The sequence below is a fragment of the Oncorhynchus kisutch genome, linkage group LG6 (assembly GCF_002021735.2).
Source record: "Oncorhynchus kisutch isolate 150728-3 linkage group LG6, Okis_V2, whole genome shotgun sequence".
NCBI classification, from domain to species: Eukaryota; Metazoa; Chordata; class Actinopteri; order Salmoniformes; family Salmonidae; genus Oncorhynchus; species Oncorhynchus kisutch.
Genome location: NC_034179.2, coordinates 51906143 through 51928855, shown reverse-complemented (window position 1 = coordinate 51928855; position 22713 = coordinate 51906143). Strand labels below are relative to the sequence as shown.

The window sequence follows — 22713 nt, the reverse complement described above, 5'->3', positions numbered from 1 at the left end:
GGGGCATAGAGGAAGATTAAAAGATGTCTAGGTGCTGTGGAATCTAGAAGATCCAATGAGAAGAAAATTGGTTCTAGTATTCTGGAAACTAGAGGAGGTCTCAGTGTTCTAGAAGAGGAGTACATTATAGGAGTAAAACATTGTGGAGGGAGAAGATGGTCTCACCTAGCTTGATGTCTCCATCCAGGGTGAGAAGGATGTTCCCGGCCTTCAAGTCTCTGTGGATGATCTTGATGCTGTGGAGGTAGACCAGGGCCTCCAGCGTCTGTCTGCAGATCACCTGGATCTGAGGTTCCATCAGGCCCCGGTCCAGCTCTGCAGACCAGAGAGAGGGGAGGACACAGGTTAGGGGAAACTGACATCACTAACGCAGTGACATCAATGGCTAAGGTTATACCGGAACAGGAAAATGGTACAACTCAACAACTTTAACTGAGAACCAATATCCCTATAAAAAAAAAAGGAGAGGTGGGTTCGTTGAGACACCCGAGTATTTCCCATGAGGTAGATGGAGCTGCTGCCAGTACAAGCTGTAAGAGAACGTAAACTGGCTCTGATAATACATTTACATGCTTCCCTCTCCGTGTTTAGTTAGTTGTATTTGGGGCCAACAACTGCTGTATGAGGAGCTGGATTATCAAAGGATAAGCAGCGCAGGGGTATTTCCCACAGTGTGTGGGTCTCGGTCTGCCCCTAGTACCTTGCTACAATGGCAGACTCATTAAAACGAGACATCACTTGGCCCCGTTCGCTAATCCTTTCATAATAAAGCAATATCCTTAAGAGCAACAGAGCCGTGGCAGTTGTAGCTACGGCCGCAGGTACGGAATGTGAAACTAAAAAACTAAAAAGCTTAGGAAAACAATGTTCCAAGGGACGGAGCACATATTATAGAGTGCACACCTATAAAGGACTACCCCGGCCTACAGTAGTGCATGTCTCCTCACCTAACATAGTAGCGTCTACGGCTCCTCCAGGGCAGAACTCGATCATGATCTGTGAGGAGGAAAAGGAGAAAAAAAAAAAAAAGCCAGCATTGTGATTTAGTTTATTTTCAGGAAATTCCAATGGAACACAAAAACCTCTCCGGAAATGCAAACATACAAAACATCCTAACAGGGTGGAGGGATTCCATGGAATGTGAAAACACAATTTTCTACAGAACTATCAACATCACAATGTCAAAAGGTAGACGTTAGAACCTCATCGTGTTTAACTTTAACTGTGATTGCATAAAAAAAAATATATATATATATATACACACATTTCAATAAAAATAAAAAAAGACTCCCAAAGAACAGGACAAGGGGTAAAGAAAAAAAAAGAGGGGTCTGAGAGGAGACAAGAGGGAAGGTCCACAGAAGTAGTGACAAGTGGTAGCCTAACTGTTTTCAACATCACTGAGGTGAACAGAGAACAGGTCTTGTATCACCCTGGGAGAAGATTTGAACTCAAGAGAAGAGGGGGAGACAGACAGACAAGAGTTCTGGGAAGTGAGGCCTCTTAGAACCCAGTCGATCTGTCTAACAAAAAGACAGCACTTAGGCATGTCAGCAGACGGGCTGACGCTGCCCCAGTCAACAGGAGAGAAACCAACATCTCCCTTTCTAGTTGTACACTCCAGTCTCTGACACCTGTGGCGAAAGCCTTCTCAAAACACTCTGCACTGCCTCGTGTCAATGAAGGCGGAACACACCGTGGCCGTGCAGGACAGGACTACGGTCAGTGTGTTTAGCGATGGATGCGAGGGTCACTAACTCCACAGCCTTCCAAGACACATGAACCAAATACCAACACTGCTGAGGTGAAACAGCAAGAGGGAAAAGGCCCACTGAAAACAAGTCTGAAAAATGTACTGTCGGAGAGACTTAATCCAGCTGCCAAAAACATAATCCTTGTTTCCTCCTCTCACACACACACACACACACACACACACACACACACACACGTCCCTCCACACTGTACTTTCAAAAGCTACTTATGAATGAGTCATGCAAGTCAACGGGGGGGCCTAATCACAAAGCCAGAGTATAAATAAGTGTTTTAATAAAATTCCACGATTCTAGAGGGTCACTGTGGTACATTAACCTACAGCCAGGAGTTCGGAGAGCCACTAAAACGTTCAAAGTGGTGTGTGTGCGCGTGCGAGCAATGTGTTTGGTCTTGGGCACTCAGAAGGCTTGTGACAGCTCAATAGCATGCATACCTGCCCTGTGATCTCACGGTTACATAACTCCATGCTGATTGGGCAAACACAGATGTACGTCTTGTTTTAACACAACACAAAATGTCCTCTCCAACCCAATCACTCGCCCCTATGCTATGACACCATTATCAAAGCATTGGCAAACCCTGCTGGACAGGGTGGAGGAGTTTCGTACTGAACAAAATGGAGGACAAAACGGTGGCTTGTTACCGTACATCTAGACACACACACAGCTGGGGATGGTGTACCAACCTTCACGACGAGGGAGGTGCCCATGTCGCCACAGTAAAACAAGGGCCTCTTATGATATTAAAAATAGGTTTTGTGAGGTCAGCTTTCTGAATCCCTACCAATCCACCAGTCAACAAATAATTCCGATGTGGATGACAAGCCATGTACTGTACATAGGATTAAGGCGGCGGCGAACACCTAAAGGCTTAGTCAGATTTACGTGTCACACCAGGTCGTTTTTAGGGGAATTTAATGATGACTATCTATTGCTGCTAGGTCGGTAACTTCTCCCCCACCCTTTGAGGGATTGCTTCCTCATGACGTGAGCAATGTTGCACTGGTGATCCAACTGGTCAGATCTACAGCCTGTATGGGCTGCACATGTACGTACATACAAAAACGTACACGCCCTCACGCAAATAAATTGTACATACCGCATTCTTCCACCACCTACTCACACAGCTCCGTCAACAGAGCCTGGCGTAGGCAGCCACAAAATACATCCGGCGTACAGCCCAATAGAGCTAGGAAGGTAGACATTGGCTGTACACAACCACAGAGTCTTTGAGAGGGCTGTGTTATGGGTTCCGTGAAAAGGACATTGAGCAATATTCCCAGAAGTTCTTTAGGATGTGTGATAATCCACCTCCTTTTGTTTCGTTTGGAGAGAAATGGGTTAATTAATGGCTGTCAAAAGATGTAGTTTCACTGGCTAAGCCCTTTTTGAATTCCTGCCACTGACTGCTCAGTCGGGCAAGTTAAGTTGAGCCGATACTGGCGTGTGGACCTGCAAAACACTATTAGATATACAAGTAAACTGGCTGAGGCAGCACCTAGGAGACATTGACTTAGGTTTATTCAACTGTCCACCGACACCGATTTACAACCTCATTTAACGAATCTACTGGGTATTAAATAGTGTGTCACTTGTATTTAAAAAGACCACCATGCTTTCTCCATCATGTTCAAAATCAGCAGTATTATGCGTTGTGACACCATGGAAAATTAGTATCGTTTCAGTGACAGATGGGTACAAAACACTTCCCTCCGGAGTGATTCAGAACAGGGGGAAAGACTCAAGAACAAGGAACCTACACTGACATCATTCACCTCCTGTTTAATGGACTCTTTCTGCCTCTGATTGGTAACAACAGAACACTGCAGCATTCCTTTACGCGGAGAGCCCTCTCCTCGTCAAGACGGAGCCTCAAGGAGGGACAGAAGAGGTAGAGACTATACACGCACACGGATGACACACAGAATGTGCAGCAGGGATTTATCTTGGCCCTGGCAGCTGAACACGATGCCCATCTGTTAACACCCGTTAATAGAGATGTATTGGTTTACCATGGGATGATTTCCAGATGAAAGCATTATCATGGCTGGCTGGCTGCAGTCGTGCGTGTTAATGTCAGCAGTCAGTGGCAGCCCTATGTTAAAAGGCCCCCTATTTCTCACACTGTAGAGCGGGTTGTTCCCAAACTAGAACAAACAGCCTTCTCTCCCTCTCTACAGAGCAGAGTGGGTGGGTAGCAGAATGTGCCACCCCTGCTCGCCGGCTGAAAAAGGGGGGGGGGGGGGGGGTTTGAGGCACACAGCCCAACCGCTAGTTCAGTCTGCAGCATGTCGTCAGCAGAGACATCCCGCCCAGGCAGAGTGGCATGCTCCAGGGATCACACATCTTTAGTCATCCCCTCGGCACTGGCCCTTAGCCAGGGAGAGGCTCTCAGTTTGTGGTGCCAGTGTTTGTGTGGAGGTTTTATGATCGAATGCCTCATCCACACCCAGAAATGTATGAGTTGTTATGACACTGTAGAGAGAGTGGCGAGGGAGAGTCTAAAACTAGAACATGCTTCTTTTGTAATGATATCCAAGTACGACAGTTCTATTTATGCGTCATCTACACCTCCAAATATTTTTTGAAATATATATTTTTTAGGGGGTAGTTCAGCTTTAATATTGCAGATAGAAGCCACAATCTATCAAATGTAATTATCTGCATAATATCCAATCGCCCATTTCTGGGTAAAAATATTTTACTTTTTTCACATGTTCCTTCCTTACTATTTTCACCTAACCCCCATCATCCCTCCCCTAATTGGAGTAAACTAATGGACAACCATACTTAGGCTTCTACATACTATATACACATTTTACAGACAGTATATTAGTTCATTTTGTTGTTAATTTTAGTCCCACCCTTCAGCTCCCCTCAACCCCCATCTGAACACCATCTGATTTTCTATATATTTTTCAACTGCGCCGTGATGTTTCACAAAAGGTTAAAAACTTTTCTACAGACAGTAAATCAAATAAAAAAAAACTTTTGCTAAGAGCATTATTGATTGACTGACTTTTCAAAAATCACCCAGCAGGTGCTATTTGCGGCATTAGCTCCAGGTAAATGTTGCAATTCTTAAGTCATTCCTGAACCTGCGACCAAAAACAACCTACATACGCACATTACCAAAACAAGTGAGATATAGATGAGATATATCGATAGAGAGATAGATCTAAGAAAAAACATTAAATGAGCAGGTGTTCTAAAACTTTTGACAGAGACAAAGAGTGTGTTCATTCACAGGTTTCTTTTTGATTATTTTCTACATTGTAGAATAATTGTGACGACATCAAACTATGATATAACACATATGGAATGTGTAGTAACCAAAAGTGTTAAACGAATCAAAATATATTTTATATTTGAGATTCTTCAAATAGCCACCCTTTGCCTTGATGACAGCTTTGCACACTCTTGGCATTCTCTCAACTAGCTTCATGAGGTAGTCACCTGGAATGCATTTCAATTAACAGGTGTGCCTTGTTAAAAAGTCCATTCGTGGAATTCCTTTCCTTCTTAATGTGTTTGAGACCATCAGTTGTGTTGTGACAAGGTAGGGGTGGTATACAGAAGATGTTTTTTTACCAAATAGGGCTAAGTCCATATTATGGGAATGTCAGCTCAAATAAGCAAAGAGAAATGACAGTCCATTACTTTAAGAGATGAAGGTCAGTCAATGCGGAAAATGTCAAGAACTTTGAACATTTCTTCAAATGCAGTTGCAAAAACCATCAAGCGCTATGATGAAACTGCCTCTTATGAGGACCGCCACAGGAAAGGAAGTCCCAGCATTAACTCTGCTGCAGAGGATAAGTTCATTAGAGTTACCAGTCTCAGAAATTGGATTTCTTTTAACACTTTTTTGGTTATTACATGATTCCATGTGCTATTTCATAGTTTCGATATCTTCACTGTTATTCTACAATGTAGAAAAAAGTCAAGAAAAACCCTTGAATGAGTAGGCGTTCTAAAACCTTTTACCGGTAGTGTATAAAAAAACATTATATTGGTTGCAAGAATTCTGTATAATAATTTAAATTGAAAAACTACATTTTGAATCAGCCGTTGTTTTGGGCATCAGTTCATAAACCATGTGCCATAGAATTGGCACATAAAATCCTCCCAACTATTTTGCAACCTGTACGGCACAGCTGTCGATTTTTTGGTCCTCATATTAAACTGGTATAGTTATTTATCACAATTTTCTATAAGCAGTTTTGGTGTAATGCAGGGCCAACAGACAAGTTGCTCACCTTCTCCCCCTTCCACTTGCCTTTCCATTTTTGCAGAAAACGTAAATCTCCAATCTTAACAGTACCAAAAATAGAAATAAACAGTGATAAGTGGTATATGAGTGCTTGAATACTGGGCTGCACCTGACCACTCACTCTTAAGGGAGATGTAAATAACCTGTGCTTCTTGAATAACATCAAATTCAAGTCTGGTTATACTGCCTATGTACACTAAATTATAGGCTTTTACTCTAGAATAGTTATTGAGAATGCGATCAGAGAAAAAAACTGAAACCCCACCAAGAGGACACACAGGAAATGTGTGATTTGAAAGCTGTACGTGTATTTGCACACTGACCTTTATACTAGATGAGCCGACAGTCCCTGTGCAGAGGCCTTGTAGAAAATACAAAATAATTTCAGCTATGCCGCTGCGTTTTTAACAGATGGGAGGTGGAGCAATAGACCCCCTGCCATATCCGGTGTGGTGCCCCCCTTGGTCTGCAAGAACAGCCCTTCACATAATCTTTACTTCCCCCCTCTATGACAATTTCAACTAAGCAACTTTATATCACATGGCCTTTGGCGGTTGATGAGTTTATACAGCACCCATTTCCAGGTGATGGTTTCAACGGTCACAGTTCGATCACATTCAGTGATGCAGTGGTAGTCAAACAAAGAGAATAAATTAATTACATGAATTATAAAAATGTCAGAAGCTAACTCTGTATCAATCGGAGTTCAGAATAACATAAAGTGTTGCTACAGTCTAAACAGTGATTATTTGTTTTAATAACTTGTTGGCTTGGATGTTTGACTATTTCCCTCCCCCTCATGCATTTTGTAATTCCTAGGATAGTTTATGTCCAGCACGATTCAAAGCAAGTCAAATAAAAATGTTGGTCGCATACACATATTTAGCAGATGTTATTGTGGATGGAGCAAAATGCTTGTGTTTCTAGCCCCAACAATGCAGATATCTAACAATACACACAAATCTAACAGTACAAGAATGGAATTAAGATATATATAATATTAGGATGAGCAATGTCGGAGTCCGGAGTCTGTGTGATACACACGTGATGGGATGTATAAACATTATGGACAGTATGTGGATAGAATATTTAGTATATCTGTAGAATACGTAGTTTATATATTTATTAAATTGAGTAAGCTGTTATAGTACCATTAAAACGGCTTCAGTCACAAAAAGGTTCCTACGAATATTTGCCTGTAAAAGTTTGTGAGGGTCTTAGGGGCCAAGGCAAATTTCTTCAGCCTCAAGGTTTTTCTGCACACGATGTGTGTGGGTGGACCATTTCAGACTGACAGTGATATGTACACCGAGGAACTCAAAGCTTTTCACCTTCTCCACCTTGTAATCCCTGTCGATATCGATGGCGACATGCTCCCTCTGCTGTCTCCTGAAGTCCACGATCAGCTTCTTAATTTTGTTGATATTTTGTCAACAATGAGAGGTTATTTTCCTGGCACCACTCTCCCAGGGCCCTCACATCCTCCCTGTAGGCTCTCTTCATTGTTGGTGATCAGGCCTACCACTGTTGTGTCCTCTGCAAACTTGGATGAGTTGGAGGCGTGTGGCCACACAGTCATAGGTGAACAGGAAGTACAGGAGGGAGCTGAGCACGCAACCTTGTGGGGCCCCCTGTGTTGAACATCAGTGTAGTGGTGGTGTTGTTCCCTACCTTCACCACCTGGGGGGGCGGCCTGTCAGGATGTCGAAGACCCAGTTGCACAAGGCGGGATTCATACACAGTGCCCAAAGCTTAATGAGCTTGGAAGGTACTATGCTGTTGAAGGCTGAGCTGTATTCAATGAACAGCACTCTTACATAGGTATTCCTATTGACCAGATGGGATAGGGCAGAGTGCAGTGCGATGGCATCGTCCGTGGATCTATTGGGGCTAATTGCAGTGCGTCTAGGGGTGTCAGGTAAGGTAAGGTGATATGTTCCTTAGCTAGCCTCTTTAAAGCACTTCATGATGACAGAAGTGAGTGTTACAGGCGATAGTCAGTTCAGTTACCTTTGCTTGCTTGGTTACAGGAACAATGGTGGACATCTTGAAATAAGTGGGGACAGCAGACTGGGATAGGGAGAGATTGAATTGAACTCCAGCCAGCTGGTCTGCACATGCTCTGAGGACGGGAGGACGCGGCTAGTGATGCTGTCTGGACCTACAGCCTTTTAAGCGTGTTAACCCTCCCAAGGTCTTACTCACGTCGGCCACGAGAGCGGCCCGCATCAGTGTTATCCTCAAAGCGGGAGAATATGTTGTTTAGGTTGTCCGGGAGCAAGACATCGGTGTCCGCAAAATGGCTGGTTGTGTCTTTTGTAATCTGTGATTGTCTGGCATCCCTGCCACATACGTCTTGTGTCTGAGCCGCTGAATTGCGACTCCACTGTTTCTGTACTATAGTTTTGCCTGTTTGACTGCATTACGAAGGACATAACTGGACTGTTTGCATTTCAACCATATTCCCTGTCACCTTGCTGTGGTTAAATGCAGGGGTTCGCGCTTTCAGTTTGGTGTTCGAATGCTGGCATCTATCCATGTTTAGGTTTTAAAATAACAGTGGGAACAATATCACCTTTACACTTCCTTATGAACTCAATCGCCTCGTCAATGTTATTCTCAGAGGCAACCCGGAACATATCCTAGTCCGCATGATCAAAAGAATCTTGAAGCATGGATTCCAATTGGTCAGACCAGCGTTGAATCGATCTTAGCACAGGTACTTCCTTTTTGAGTTTCCACCTATCGGAAGAGAGGAGCAGAATGGAGATGTGATCCGATTTGCCGAAAAGAGGGCCTTGTAGCCATCCCAGAAGGGAGAGTAACAATGGTCGAGAGTACTACAGGCAATGTGTTGATAAAACTTCCTTAGCGTTTCCTCAGCTATGATTCTGTGAAACAGAGTATGTTACAGTCCCTGATGTCTCTCTGGAAGGAGATCCTCACTCTGAACTTGTCTACTTTATTGTCCAGGGACTGAACATTAGCGCGTAATATACTCTGTAGTGATGTATGGTGTGCACGCCTCCTGAGTCAGAATAAACTTCCACTCCGCCGACGGCATCTTTGAGTAGCCCTTAGGGATAAGTTCAATTGACTTGGGGGGTATGAACAAAATAGCCAATTCGGAACGCTGGTGAGTTACCGCCACTGATATCCGAAAGTTATTTCCGTCTGTATGGAATAGCGCATAAAACGTTGAACTCAAATTGTAAGAAGCACACACACAAAATAATACTGCAAAGTTGCTTAGGAGCTAGAAGCAGAGCTGCCATTTCTATCGGCTCCATAATAAGGTCACTTGTATTTGTCTTGGCAGACATGGGCTGATTACAAAGTACATGCAAAACATGCCGTCTATTCAATAATAAGAAAGCAAGGGAAAGCTCAAATAAAGTGTACCCTACAAAAAGGGAGGCACTGAAAGATCTAGCTTGATCCTCCTAGTAACCTATAGGGTTCACCATCAGGTCAGACCAGAATCTATTCTGTAATAGAGGGTTAAGGAGGGGATTAAACCATTGAGTTGGGTAACAACAGAACAAACTCCACACGGCCCAGTTCTGGCCCACTGTTGGCCCCTACGTTCTTACCCAGAGCTTGGCATCATGGTAGAAGGCGTCCAACAGCTTGACGATGTAGCGGTGGTCACACTTGGCCAGGATATCTATCTCCACCATGTAATCCTCCAGCTCCTCCTCAGTCTTCGTCTCAATGACTTTGGCTGCAGCCAGCGCTCCAGTCTCCTTATTCTTGGCCTAGAAGACAAACGAGTCAACATTTACATAACACAAAAAAAATGGGGAGAAGATTGTCATGTGATGGAGGATAGAGCCATTCAGAAGCATAGATTCAGTCAATAGATTCAGTCAATGGGCCTTCTCAAATTGCCATAACATATATGAATTTTGAGATTCATTATTATCTATTGAGACACTGGTAAAATAGCATAAGGTGAGCACACAGGTAGTACACAAATGATTTCTGCACAAGGGGGCTGTTTCAACAGGCTATACAAGAACAGTGAATTTTATATTGGTTAATGCTAAGAAACATCATAGGTGGGGGCCGGCAGTGTGGCGAACTAGTGGGGTGTTAGGAAGGAAATTAAACTTGTGAAAACCACCTTGTTTAGAAAACACAGAAGTGAATTACGAATGTATGTGACTACAATTGAAAAAAAAGGTATTGAATACGTCATGAGACAGTAAATTTTCTTAAATATATGTTTATTACACTTAATATACTGGAAACAGTTGACAGTAACGATTGGACTTCAAAACCATATCCTGGCCCTGCCCACTCAGTGAATTTCTCAGAGCGCGCAAGACTTTCTCATGAGAAGAGAACCCAATCAAAGCCCTCGGAGAGTCAATTCTCTGACAAACACGAGAGTCTAATTAACATGTTACTTAACCGCACTTTAAAAAGCACAACAGGAAAGGAAACTCCACACCCTATAAGAGCTGCGGAGGAGGAACCACTGTAGCCAGCCAGCCCATCCACATTGAAAATGGCACTACACACTGGTTAAACACAAAACAGATTGTACATGTCCCCAACAGAATGATAAACAAGCATCAAAAAAGGAGGGTGAGTCAGTGGTGAGCACATAACTAGAAGGAAAGTATATGTTTTTGTGTCATAGTTATAGTTCTGAGAATGAGGGGTAAAGGTAGGGCTGGGCAATATGACCAAAATATATAATTATTTTTGTATTTCATCAAAGTATTTCATGGTTTTTGAATAATAAAAAAGTTTGACATTTACTTTGAGTAGTGATTGACGATAGGAGGCAACAAATAAATTGTAAGCGATTTCAAAAATGGGGCTTTCTCCATTCTAATTGATTGATAGCTTTCAATCCAACAGTATTCAACTGTGCATTTTCTGTGCAACTCTACACAACATAGGGCCCCCCCCCAAAAAATGTTTAATTTTATTGAGCAAATATTGCAATTTGACTTGCGATTTAGATCAAAGCACTTGGGTGAACTCTTGTAATCATAGAGATAGAATGATTATTCTAATTCTATAGTTGGAATATAATGGGCACCTTGAATAAAGTGTTGTTTGACATGACAATGAATGTAAAAGCAAGGGATGCGTTATTGTGACAGGGTAGGAACCAAAGTGTTGGTCAATGTTTCCTCAGGGACTCTATAACCTTTGGCTAGATTAAATGTTCTCTTAGCTAATTCATGTTTTGCCTATTCCTCTTATTTGGAAGATACTGTTGCACAAACATACTGATTTAAGCCTACACCATCACTGGTATCAGGAAATTATTAGCTAGCTACTATCTGACTCGCGATTAACAGAATAAATTTAGACAGACATACATGTTATTCAATTATTGCCTGCCTGCCAACAAGTATCTGCGTTGCCAAGGGCTGAAACAGAAGTCAGTTCTACTTGACTCAGATCACGCTGCAAGTCCTGCCTCTCATATCTCCTCATTGGTTTATAGAAGCAGGAACCCACGTTCCATCTCCTCATTGGTTATACCCACGTGGGTGACTGAAAGACGAATGAGGTTGGTGGCGGTAATGCACCTAATTTATGAAAGTTGCCAACCACATTATAAAGTCAAGAGAAGAAAAAGCCTGGAAGGAGGAGAGATGACTAGAAACGATTTGGTTGTCTGTTTTGTGTGTGGATTAATTGTAGAGGACATTGTGTATTTCAAGTAAAATATAACTCAATGTTTATATCCCAAGACAAAGTAGCTAGCAATGTTAGCACAGATGAAAACTGCTGTTCTGATTAAATAAGCAATAAAACTGGCCTTCTATAGGCTAGTTGAGTATCTGGAGCATCAGCATTTGTGGGTTCGATTACAAGCTCAAAATGCCCAGAAACAAAGCACTTTCTTTTGAAACTCGTCAGTCTATTCTTGTTCTGAGAAATTAAGGCTTTTCCATGCAAGAAATTGCCAAGAAACTGAAGATCTCGTACAGCGCTGTGTACTACTCCCTTCGCAGAACATCGCAAACTGCCTCTAACCAGAATAGGAAGGAATGGGAGGCCCCGGTGCACAACTGAGCAAAATGACAAGTACAACAGATGCCTCGCAAGTCTTCAACTGGCAGCTTCATTAAATAGTACCCAAAAAACACCAGTCTCAACAGTGAAGAAGCAACTCAGGGATGCTGGCCTTCTAGGCAGAGTTGCAAAGAAAAATACATATCTCAGACTGGCCAATAAAAATAAAAGATTAAGATGAGCAAAAGAACTGACACTAGATCGAGGAACTCTGCCTAGAATGTCAGCATCCTGGAGTCGCCTCTTCACTGTTGATGTTGAGACTGACATTTTCATTGTCAAAAGCTGTATTTCTAGGGGATTGGGATTCAGGTAGAACTAGCATTAGGATTCCAATTTGGTTTAGGGTTAGAGTTAATAAGGTCATAGGGTAAAGGGAAAATAGGATTTTTAAGGGTTATAAAATTGTGCCACCCCCCACCAGGTTAGTTTGGGTTTGTGTGTGTGGCTTTAGCTCCTCCCAATGACCTTGAGATGTGAGGCTGCAGACTGAACAGCCTGGTGGGGTCCGATACCTGAGGGGGCTGTGGGAAAACATATGGGTAAACCCTGCAGTTAGGCATCGAGTTACTAGCCTACCATAGTTACAGACCTGAGGTTTCCTGAACACATGATCTCACCTGGAATAAGTCCAGGGATTTTTTAAAACATGTTTTTCCTGGTGAGGTAACAAGGTCAGGAAACCTAACCTAATATTTGCATATGGTGTATGACCGGAGAGAGAGACATGCTAGTGTATCTGACAATTAAATCGCTGAGCATTTGCATTTCAAAACCACCATCAGGAACTTGCTCTGCTCCCACCATCGGAGGTAACAGGGCACCACATTATGTTACCAGTCCCACTTTACAAGCCTTCACAGCCAAGATCTCCATCCTCCCCTCCCCCTCCCACACTCGTTGTGCCTCACAAGGGAGCGCTGACTTCCTGGAAGGCATCAAGGCCCTGGAGACTCTCCACTGGAGGAGGGAAGATGCAGGGAGAGGAGAGGTGCTGGTTGAGGATAGAGCTGTGTAAATCACACTAACCTAATTATACTAACAGAAAAAAGAAGCGGGAAACGGCTTGCAAAACAGGCTCACACCACCGAGTCTCCCTCCCATTATCGTAGCGAAGAAGTCCAAAGCTGAGCTCCCTAACTCAATCATTATACTGGGGAACAAAACAACTGATCAGTGGTTTGTTTTGCCTAACGTTTCCATGGATGTCAATAACAACTGATTGACACTGGCCCCTCTCCTCTGCTAGCCCACCTGCCTGTATGTCTGTGACACTCCATGAGAAAAGTCGATCATCCTCTCCCTGCAAAAAAACAACACCAATGCTCCACGAAGTGGCAGAGGTTGAAGAAGTTAAACGAGGGATCAGCCATTGTTTCCTGCCTTTTGGGTAAATGGCTGTGAGCACACACACTGCTGCCCCCTCCCACCCTACCCCAAAGTAAATCATCCTGCTAAAGCACTTAAGGAGATAATCTGTTCAAATAGAACATAGAGGTCATAAATAAAGCCAGGGAAAGCCTGAGATCCAGTTGGAGGAGTGACTGTGCGGATTACTACACCTGGCTGTGAGAGGAGAGGAGCAGACACACTGGGTGCTGCGTCTCTGCACTCTGCTGCTGGCACAGCCTCCTGGGGCCAATTACCTCCAGGCTGAATCAATAGTGTCAGATATCAGCATACAGTAAGCATGGGGCGGTGTGCTGAGGCGTGGGCCTGTCTGCTGGTACACTGTAGTATGCACTCTGCCAGCGCACCCTGACAGGACACAGATCCCATCCCCAACCCATCTCAAGATAATATATGTGCTTAACCTTAGCGCTGCCGTTAAGATGTCTAGAATTATTGTTAACATTAGGCTGCCGAGTAAATCTTGACCTCAGCCTACAGATGACTTAAACATTATGACAAAAATGAAGAAAAGAAAAAAAAGACATCTCCAGCAGCTTTGGGCTGGGGGCACTAGGGCTGTGTGTTAGATTACTGAATGACTTGCATATCAGGTCTAGCTAATGTAGGTGTTAACTGTCAGTCGCTTGAGAATAAAGCCTCTCGCAATATAAGTGGCTATCATCCCATTCCATTTATCAGAGTAGGACTAGGCTTCTGCATGAAGTATGCCAGAGTTCTCCAAAAGCACATAGAACGTGAGAACGTGAGAACGATCAAAAGGCATGTGTCCCATTGAACATAAAGAACACACTAATAATGATAACTAGTTATTTATTAGTGTTAAAAGCTACTGTTATGTTGCTGCTGCACAGAGAATGCATCCCAAATGCATCTATACCCTCTATAGTGCACTACTTTTGACCAGGGCCCATAGGGCTCTGTTCAAAAGTATTGCAATCAGAATCACCTTTATTCACCAACTACATTTATACTACCATTCAAAAGTTTGGGGTTACTTACAAATGCCCTTGTTTTTGAAAGAAAAGCACGTAAAAAAAAATAAAAAATGATCAGAAATACAGTGTAGACATTCTCAATGTTGTAAATTACTATTGTAGCTGTAAACGGCATATTTTTTATGGAATATCTACATAGGCCCATTATCAGCAACCATCACTCCTGTGTTTCAATGGCACATGATTAGCTAATCCAAGTTGATCATTTTAAAAGGCTAATTGATCATGAGAGGACAAGTACATTAGTGTGTCTAGTTTGAGAAACAGAAGCCTCACAAGTCCTCAACTGGCAGCTTCATTAAATAGTACTCGCAAAACACCAGTCTCAATGTCAACAGTGAAGAGGCAACTCCGGTATGCTGGCTTTCTAGGCAGAGTTCCTCAGTCCAGTGTCTGTTATTCTGCCCATCTTAATCTTTCATTTATATTGACCAGTCCGAGATATGGCTTTTTCTTTGCAACTCTGCCTAAAAGGCCAGCATCCCGGAGTTGTCTTTTCACTGTTGACATTGAGACTGGTATTTTGCGAGTACTATTTAATGAAGCTGCCAGTTGAGGACTTGTGAGGCGTCTGTTTCTCAAACTAGACACTAATGTACTTGACCTCTTGCTCCGTTGTGCACCGGGGCCTCCCACTCCTCCTTCTATTCTGGTTAGGGCCAGTTTGCGCTGTTCTGTGAAGGGAGTAGTACACAGTGTTGTACGAGATCTTCAGTTTCTTGGCAATTTCTCGCATGGAATATCCTTTATTTATCAGAACAAGAATAGACTGACGAGTTTCAGAAGAAAGTTTTGTTTCTGACCATTTTGAGCCTGTAGTTGAACCTACAAATGCTGATGCTCCAGATACTCAGCTAGTCTAAAAGGCCAGTTGCATTGCTTATTTAGTCAGTACAACAGTTTTCAGCTGTGCTAACATAATTGCAAAAAGGTTTTCTAATGAACAATTAGCCTTTTAAAATGATAGTAGATATTCCCCCCCAAAAGAATCTGCCATTTCCAGCTAGAACAGTCATTTACAACATTAACAATGTCTACACTGTATTTCTGATCGATTTGATGTTATTTTAAAATGGACAAAAGGTGATTCTTTCAAAAACAAGGACATTTCTAAGTGACCCCAAACTTTTGAACGGTAGTGTACATAGACAGAATTTTGTTTGGTAAATGATGCCAAGGTAAACAGAATATAGAAGATGAACATAATATTACAGACAGTATATAGGGAATAGGAGGGCATTTGTAAGAAACACAGATGTCACGTCCAGATGCAATCTGTGGCATACAATGCGCTTCCTCTCAATCTTCTCCTTGAACTAATGCCAAATGTGTCTGTCTCCACAGGATGCTTGACTCTAGTCCCCAGAGGTCAGGAGGACAGGTCAGGGGAGATCACAAATGGTCATACAGCTCAAAATCAGTCCCTGGGCAGACAGACATGGCAGGCAGGAAGACAGAGCCAGGGGATTGGTTAGTGTACACTAAGCCCTCTGCAAATAAGCTTTGGCTTTAGAGGGGATAATCATTAGCGTCTTCCAGGAATCTTCCAGGAGCTTTCACTGCTGGCTGCGTATGTAGACACTGATGTGCTGTTATTTAGGCTACCTGCCTTTCCACCGGGAACATTTTATTTCTCGTCTTACATTTTTGGGGCGGTAGGTAGCTTAGTATTTAGAGCGTTGGACCAGTAAGCGAAAGGTTGCTGGATAGAATCCCAGAGCTGACAAGGTAAAAATCTGTCGTTCTGCCCCTGAACTGTTCCCCGGTATGCAGTCATTGTAAATAAGAATTTGTTCTTAACGGACTTGCGTAGTTAAATAAAAATAGGCTGAGGATTACACACAGGGTTAAACTCTTACTGTATCTTTATTTACAGAGAGTTGTTCAACATGGCCGGGGGACGCAGCAGGGAAGTTCAAACTTTGAACCCAGAGAGGTACGGTGCTGCCGTCTTTCAGGATGTGGTAGTTTCGCTGCGAGGTATTATGAAAGGTTTCAGGCTCAAAACCCCAGTGAAGAACTCACCACAGCAAATCTCTTAAGATGGGCTCTGAACGTGGAGCTGTTGAGTACATTTTGCTGATGTTTGACTGGATAAAACATAGTACAGTACCAGTCACTCGTGTATAAAATGTCACCCATCTTGATAAAAACGTGAAACATGGTGCTTTGATACACAAAAAAGGCATACGTTTGATTACTTTTCAAAGCACTGCTGTTAGATCATGTATTGTGCTTTAACAGTAGGCTCCGAATGGGATTTAAGCTAGCTTCAATGTATTCCAAAACCAGTTATGACTTGTTAACTCATGATTTTCTCAGCCTCACAAAACATCCCTCCCTCGCCCACACTCCATCTCAAGACAGTCACCACTGAGGCAACCTGCCACATACCGACAGGGGGCTGGGGAGTCATGGGGGACAAGCCTCTACAGGAGAATCCTTATCAGGCCGGTCACAGCTGGGCCCCACAGATTACCAGCCCTGGAGCACAAACATGTGCTTTCACCATGCAGGCCTCCTGTATTACAGGAAAACCCTTGATCTCAGTCCCAAATGGCACCCAATACCCTACATAGTGCACTACTTTCTGGTCCAAAGTAGTGCATTATATAGGGAAAAGGGTACCATTTGGGATGGCGCCGTCAGGTAATACTATGCTAACTAATGAAACTCACAGTACAAGGCAGCAGCTGCCAGGGAGCCTGCTCAGCAGCACGTGTCCCATTAATAAGTAAAAGGGACCGATCGGCACTTGTGCTTCGGCCATACCAGCAAACACAACATGCTGTGACACAGGGATCAGCAGGAAGTGAGACATTCTCCCATCTCAGCAATAGCCGTCATGTGGGGGAGATTTACGCAACTCTGCTCTCGTCATGACTACCTGTAGCCCTGGGAAATCTTTGGTCTCAGAAGTGAACAAGTTGATGCACACGTGCATTTAAGAATGATAGTCGAGGCCTCCCTCCTCCCTTTATAGGTCACTACTTTGGACCAGAGCCCATCAAAAGTAGTGCACGATATAGGGAATAGGTTACCATTTGGGACATATCAAGGGAGTTCAGGAAGCCACCAGATGACTCCCATAACTACAAGTCAATTATACCAGTATCGAGGACACTTCTGTTCACTGCTCCAGGGCCGGCAAGATCTAGTTCAAATGTTGGCTATAACAACTCCTTTTAGAACACCTGTGAAACAAATCAACTCGTTGAGTCATCTGTTTGCTTGGTCATTGCTGGTAAACATGCTTCCTTTTTGATTCCAGTAATGTCTGGGAGAGTGCCGGTGTCAGTCTGGCTGGCATCATGATCTGGGTTGGCTGTGCACATCCGGGTGAACAACAGGGCTTTGTTGATATTCTCTCAGGTTGTCATGGGGGTATCACGGTTAGGTATCACTCTCAGGTTAATGTGCCCCATTGGCCTGTCACTGTCACCAGATGGTAAGGAGGACCTAGTAGTCAGTGTCACGCAGCAGTAGTTAACTTAAAGCTGCTCTTTGAACAGTATACAGGTATCTGTATCTAGTCTGATGAACTAACCAGGAATAGGTTACCATTTGGGACGAAGGCTAGTCTGGACAGGCTGTGGAATGGAGCCCCGAGACCCCATCCCACAGACGGATTAGTCAGTAGCCCGAGGGCCACATAGGATGTATCCATCACCCCTCCGGCCCATAGCTTTCCTCCTGACCCTGACTGCTCCAGGTGAGGAGCACTGACTCCTCTGCAAGCACTCCAGGACAGCCAGACTTCTGGGGACTGGAAAACACATTTAGCCAAGGGGAAGAGTGTAGAGACAGTATTGCCACATGTTTCAGTCTTTATTGAAAAGTGTTGTTTCCATTGTAAGTTGACATTCCAAAGCCATCTTCTAGTATCCTAAATTCTATTCTGAGTCCTAAAGTGTATGAGACATGAAGAGATTTTAAAGTATCCCCTGGACAGAAAACTGCTTAGTCTATAGCCACTGTTAAAATTGCCCTACATGCAGCATAAGGTGGTGTATTTTGGTGGTAGGGGTAACTGAAGGCATCCTTTATTTCTATTAGGGTGGCTCCATGTTATTTTTCCTTTCAGTGTCGTCAGTGAAATCCCACATGGTGTTTCTCACATGCCTGTTCACAAGGTATGAGTGGGGGCACTGTACTCTGGTTGGGCCTCACTTCTTCCACTGGCCCCCTAAGTCAAAGGCACCCACTGTACTACACTGGGCACGAGCAGATACATTGCGACATGGCAGGAAAATGTGAGGACTAAAAGACACAGATTAAATATAAACCCATAACCCAAACTACAGCTGGGTTTGGATGAAGCAAACAGTGGAGGGTAATAGTGGGGTCTCCTGGGGTGGTCCAAATGGAGCCCAATTAGTACAACAGCTCTACAGGAGTTGATCCATCTGTATTGGGCATGAAATCAGAGTGTGCTGCCCTTCAAAAGGAAGCAATCTCTCAAAGTTCACAATAAATTGGTGAACACAATCGGTACAAAAGCACCTTCCAAGATGTTCAATGCAGTTTGTTTTGACTAGGGTCAAAATGCTTTATTCTATCTTTATTTAACTAGGCAAGTCAGTTAAGAACAAATTCTTACTTTCAATGAAGGCCTAGAAACAGTGGGTTAACTGCCTGTTCAGGGGCAGAATGACAGATTTTTACCTCGTCAGCTCGGGGGTTTGAACTTGCAACCTTCCGGTTACTAGTCCAACGCACTAACCACTAGGCTACCCTGCCGCCCCCCTGTATCCTCTTATGAGGATACAGTGATGAGGCGCCAGAGGTTAAGTGAGCAGTGCAAATCAAGCAACTCCCTACTGCCCGTCCCTCAGCACTTGTAGGTAAACTTTTGTCATGAGTCTTGTTCTGGAGGCAGGACTGAGCGATTTCCCCTTAGATAGGCCAGCTGCAAAGTCACAATTGGCTATATACATGCATAAACACTTAACAGTCAAAAGTTGACACACCTACTCACTCAAGGGTTTTCCTTTATTCTTACTACATTGTATAATAATAAGACATCAAAACTATGAAATAACATATGAAATCATGTACAGCAGTATACAAAAAAAGTGTTAACAAATCAAAATATATGAGATTCTTCAAAGTAGCCACCCTTTGCCTTGATGACAGCTTTGCACTCTTGGCATTCTCTCGACCAGCTTCATGAAGAATGCTTTTCCAACCGTCTTGAAGCAGTTCCCACATATACTGAGCACTTGTTGGCTGCTTTTCGTTCACCTCTGCGGTCCAACTCATCCCAAACCATCTCAATTGGGTTGAGGTCAGGTGATTGTGGAGGCCATGCCATCTGATGCAGCACTCCATCAACTCTCCTTCTTGGTCAAATAGCCCTTACACAGCCTAGAGGTGTGTTGGGTCATTGTCCTGTTGAAAAGCAAATTATAGTCTCACTAAGCGCAAACCTGATGGGATGGCAAATTGCCACAGAATGCAGTGGTAGCCATGCTGGTTAAGTGTGCCTTGAATTCTAAAATCATTGACAATGTCACCAGCAAAGCACCCACAAACCTCCATGCTTCACAGTGGGAACCACACATGTGGAAATCTTCTGTTCACCTACTCTGCGTCTCACCAAGGCACAGGAACTGGAATCAATAATCTCCAATTTGGACACATCAGACCAAAGGACAGATTTCCACTGCTTGTGTTTCTTAGCCCAAGCAAGTCTTCTTATTGGTGTCCTATAGTAGCGGTTTCTTTGCAGCAATTCAACCATGAAGGCCTGATTCACACAGTCTCCTCTGAACAGTTGATGTTGAGAAGTGTCTATTACTTGAACTCTGTGACGTGCAATTTGTGGTGCTTTTAATTGGCAATTTCTAATGCTGGTAACTCTAATGAACTTATCCTCTGCAGCAGAGGTAATTCTGGGTCTTCCTTTCCTGTGGTGGTCCTCATGAGAGCCAGTTTCATCATACCACTTGATGCCTTTTGCGACTGTACTTCATGTCTTGAAGTAACGGACAGTCATTTCTTGCCATAATATGGACTTGGTCTTTTAGCAAATATGGCCATCTTCTGTATACCACCTCTACCTTGTCACAAATTAACTTTGAACAAGGCACACCTGTTAAATGAATTGCATTCCAGGTGACTACCTCATGAAGCTGGTTGAGAGAATGCCAAGAATGTGCAAAGCGGTCATGAAGGCGAAGGGCGGCTACTTTAAAGAATCACAAATGAAATATATTTTGATTTGTTTAACACTTTTGGTTACTACATGATTCCATGTGTAATTTCATTGTGTCTTCACTATTATAATATGTAGAAAATAGTAAAAAATAAAGAATAACCCTAGAATGAGTGGGTGTCCAAACTTTTGACTTGTACCTTCATAGAACAAATATAAAAACATGTAAAGTGTTGCTTTCGTGAGCCGAGATAAAAACAAATCACAGAAATGTTCCATAAACACAAAAATATTATTTCTCCCAAAATTGTACACACATTTGTTTCCATCCCTGTTCTCCCTTTGTCAAGATAATCCATCCACGTGACAGGTGTGGCATATCAAGAAGCTGATGATAAACAGCTTGATCATTAAAAGGTGAAACTTGTGCTGGAAACACTAGACGACAACTAAAAGTTTCTCAAGACACAGCAAATATTGATTTCACTCCTGTTAGAATAAAAAAAGTATTCGGGGGAGAAAAAAAAACTACCTGGATTAAATCCCACTTTTCAAGTAAGGAAATAAACCATCAAAACACGTTATAAAAGATTGAATCAGGCATGCTGACGGCATGACAATGCCACTGTGCACAAAGCAAGGTTCATAAAGAAATAGTTTGAGATCGGCGTGTTAGAACTGGACTGTCCTACACAGGGAGCCCTGACCTCAACTCCATCGAATACACCTTTAGGATGATTTGGAACACTGACAGAGAGCCAGGCCCAATCGCCCAACATCTGTGCCGGACCTCACTCACGCTCTTGTGCCTGAATGGAAGCAAGTCCCCACAGCAATGTTGCGATATCTAACTACTGGAAAGCCTTCCCAAAAGGGTGGCGGCTGTTATAGCAGCAATGGGGAAAACAACTCCATATTAAATGCCATGGTTTTGGAATGAGATGTTTGACGAGCAGGTGTCCACATTCACCACATGACCAAAAGTATGTTGAAACCCATATTGCTTACCTTGTAAACTTTTCCAAAAGCCCCATCACCCAACTCTCCGATAATTTCCCATTGGTCATTAGGATTGATGTCTCGATGAACGTGTTCATATTGTTTTGCCTTCTTTTTTATGTCAAAATTAGACAGGCGAAGTATTTTGCTGAATTTAGCAAAAGCCATGGTTCGCCGCAAAAATGCAATAAAAGCTGTTCATAAAAGCCACGTTTCTCAAGACACAGCAACTATTCTGAGTTTCACTCGTTAGAATAAAAAAGTATTCGGGGGAAAACTACCTGGATTTATAATCACACACCTTTCAAGTAAGAAATAAGCCGTCAAAAACACGTTCTAAAATATTTAATCACGCGTTGTCATAAAAAATAATAATAAACGTAATATTTCCATTCACATGACTTGTCCACTGCACACAATGACCACCTGCTGCAACATAGTAACCAGTTACGGAGTATAACTTGTCGCTTCGGAGTAAAAAGACAGAAGCCCCACCTTATTGCCATGTTCAAATTCTAATCGGAACTAGAAAACTCGGAAAAGTCCGACTTGCTAAAAATATTGTAGTTATACAAGTGCCGCGTTCAAACAGTTATAAAGTCGGAAATTTACGAATTTCCTAGTTCATACTAATATTTTAACGTAGCACAGGCCTATAGCTCCCCAACGCTCCCACAGTGTCATGGAAATGTCGTTTTCTGTGCGCAGATCCGTCATCTTTACGCAAGATATGTAGTTAAAATAACTTCACTTCCCAGTTTAGATGTGCATGTCGTTTTTAAAATATCTGTCAAGTGTTTCCAGATTTTTATGAAATATGACCTATAATTAATTACAATATAAGTGAAATAGCCTTTCTTATCATTTTGGGCAATGACAACTATATTAAAAAGCAGCTCTTATGTTTTAGAACGGTGTGGGCATACCACAACAACAGTATGGTGTCCTGTATGCAGGACATTAAAAATATTCACGTGAAAAGTCCGCTGATTGGTCAGCTCATGCTCATTGAGAGGATGATATCATTCTCTATGAGGAAATATAAGGCATTTATGAAAC

The 22713-nt window shown here is 42.9% G+C and overlaps 1 protein-coding gene across 1 annotated transcript in view; it reads right to left on the bottom strand.

Annotated features, from left to right (window-relative positions):
- The window catches only part of LOC109892963 (serine/threonine-protein kinase 10), a 44657-nt gene extending 22545 nt beyond the window's left edge, over positions 1–22112 (bottom strand). The window contains exons 1-4 of the mRNA XM_020485891.2: positions 21664–22112; positions 9639–9803; positions 948–996; positions 166–315 (exon numbers count right to left, since the gene is read on the bottom strand). Coding sequence (XP_020341480.2) covers positions 166–315; positions 948–996; positions 9639–9803; positions 21664–21822 — 523 coding nt within the window. The 5' untranslated portion in view covers positions 21823–22112. The remainder of the gene's footprint in view (positions 1–165; positions 316–947; positions 997–9638; positions 9804–21663) is intronic.
- Between the last annotated feature and the right edge of the window lie 601 nt (positions 22113–22713).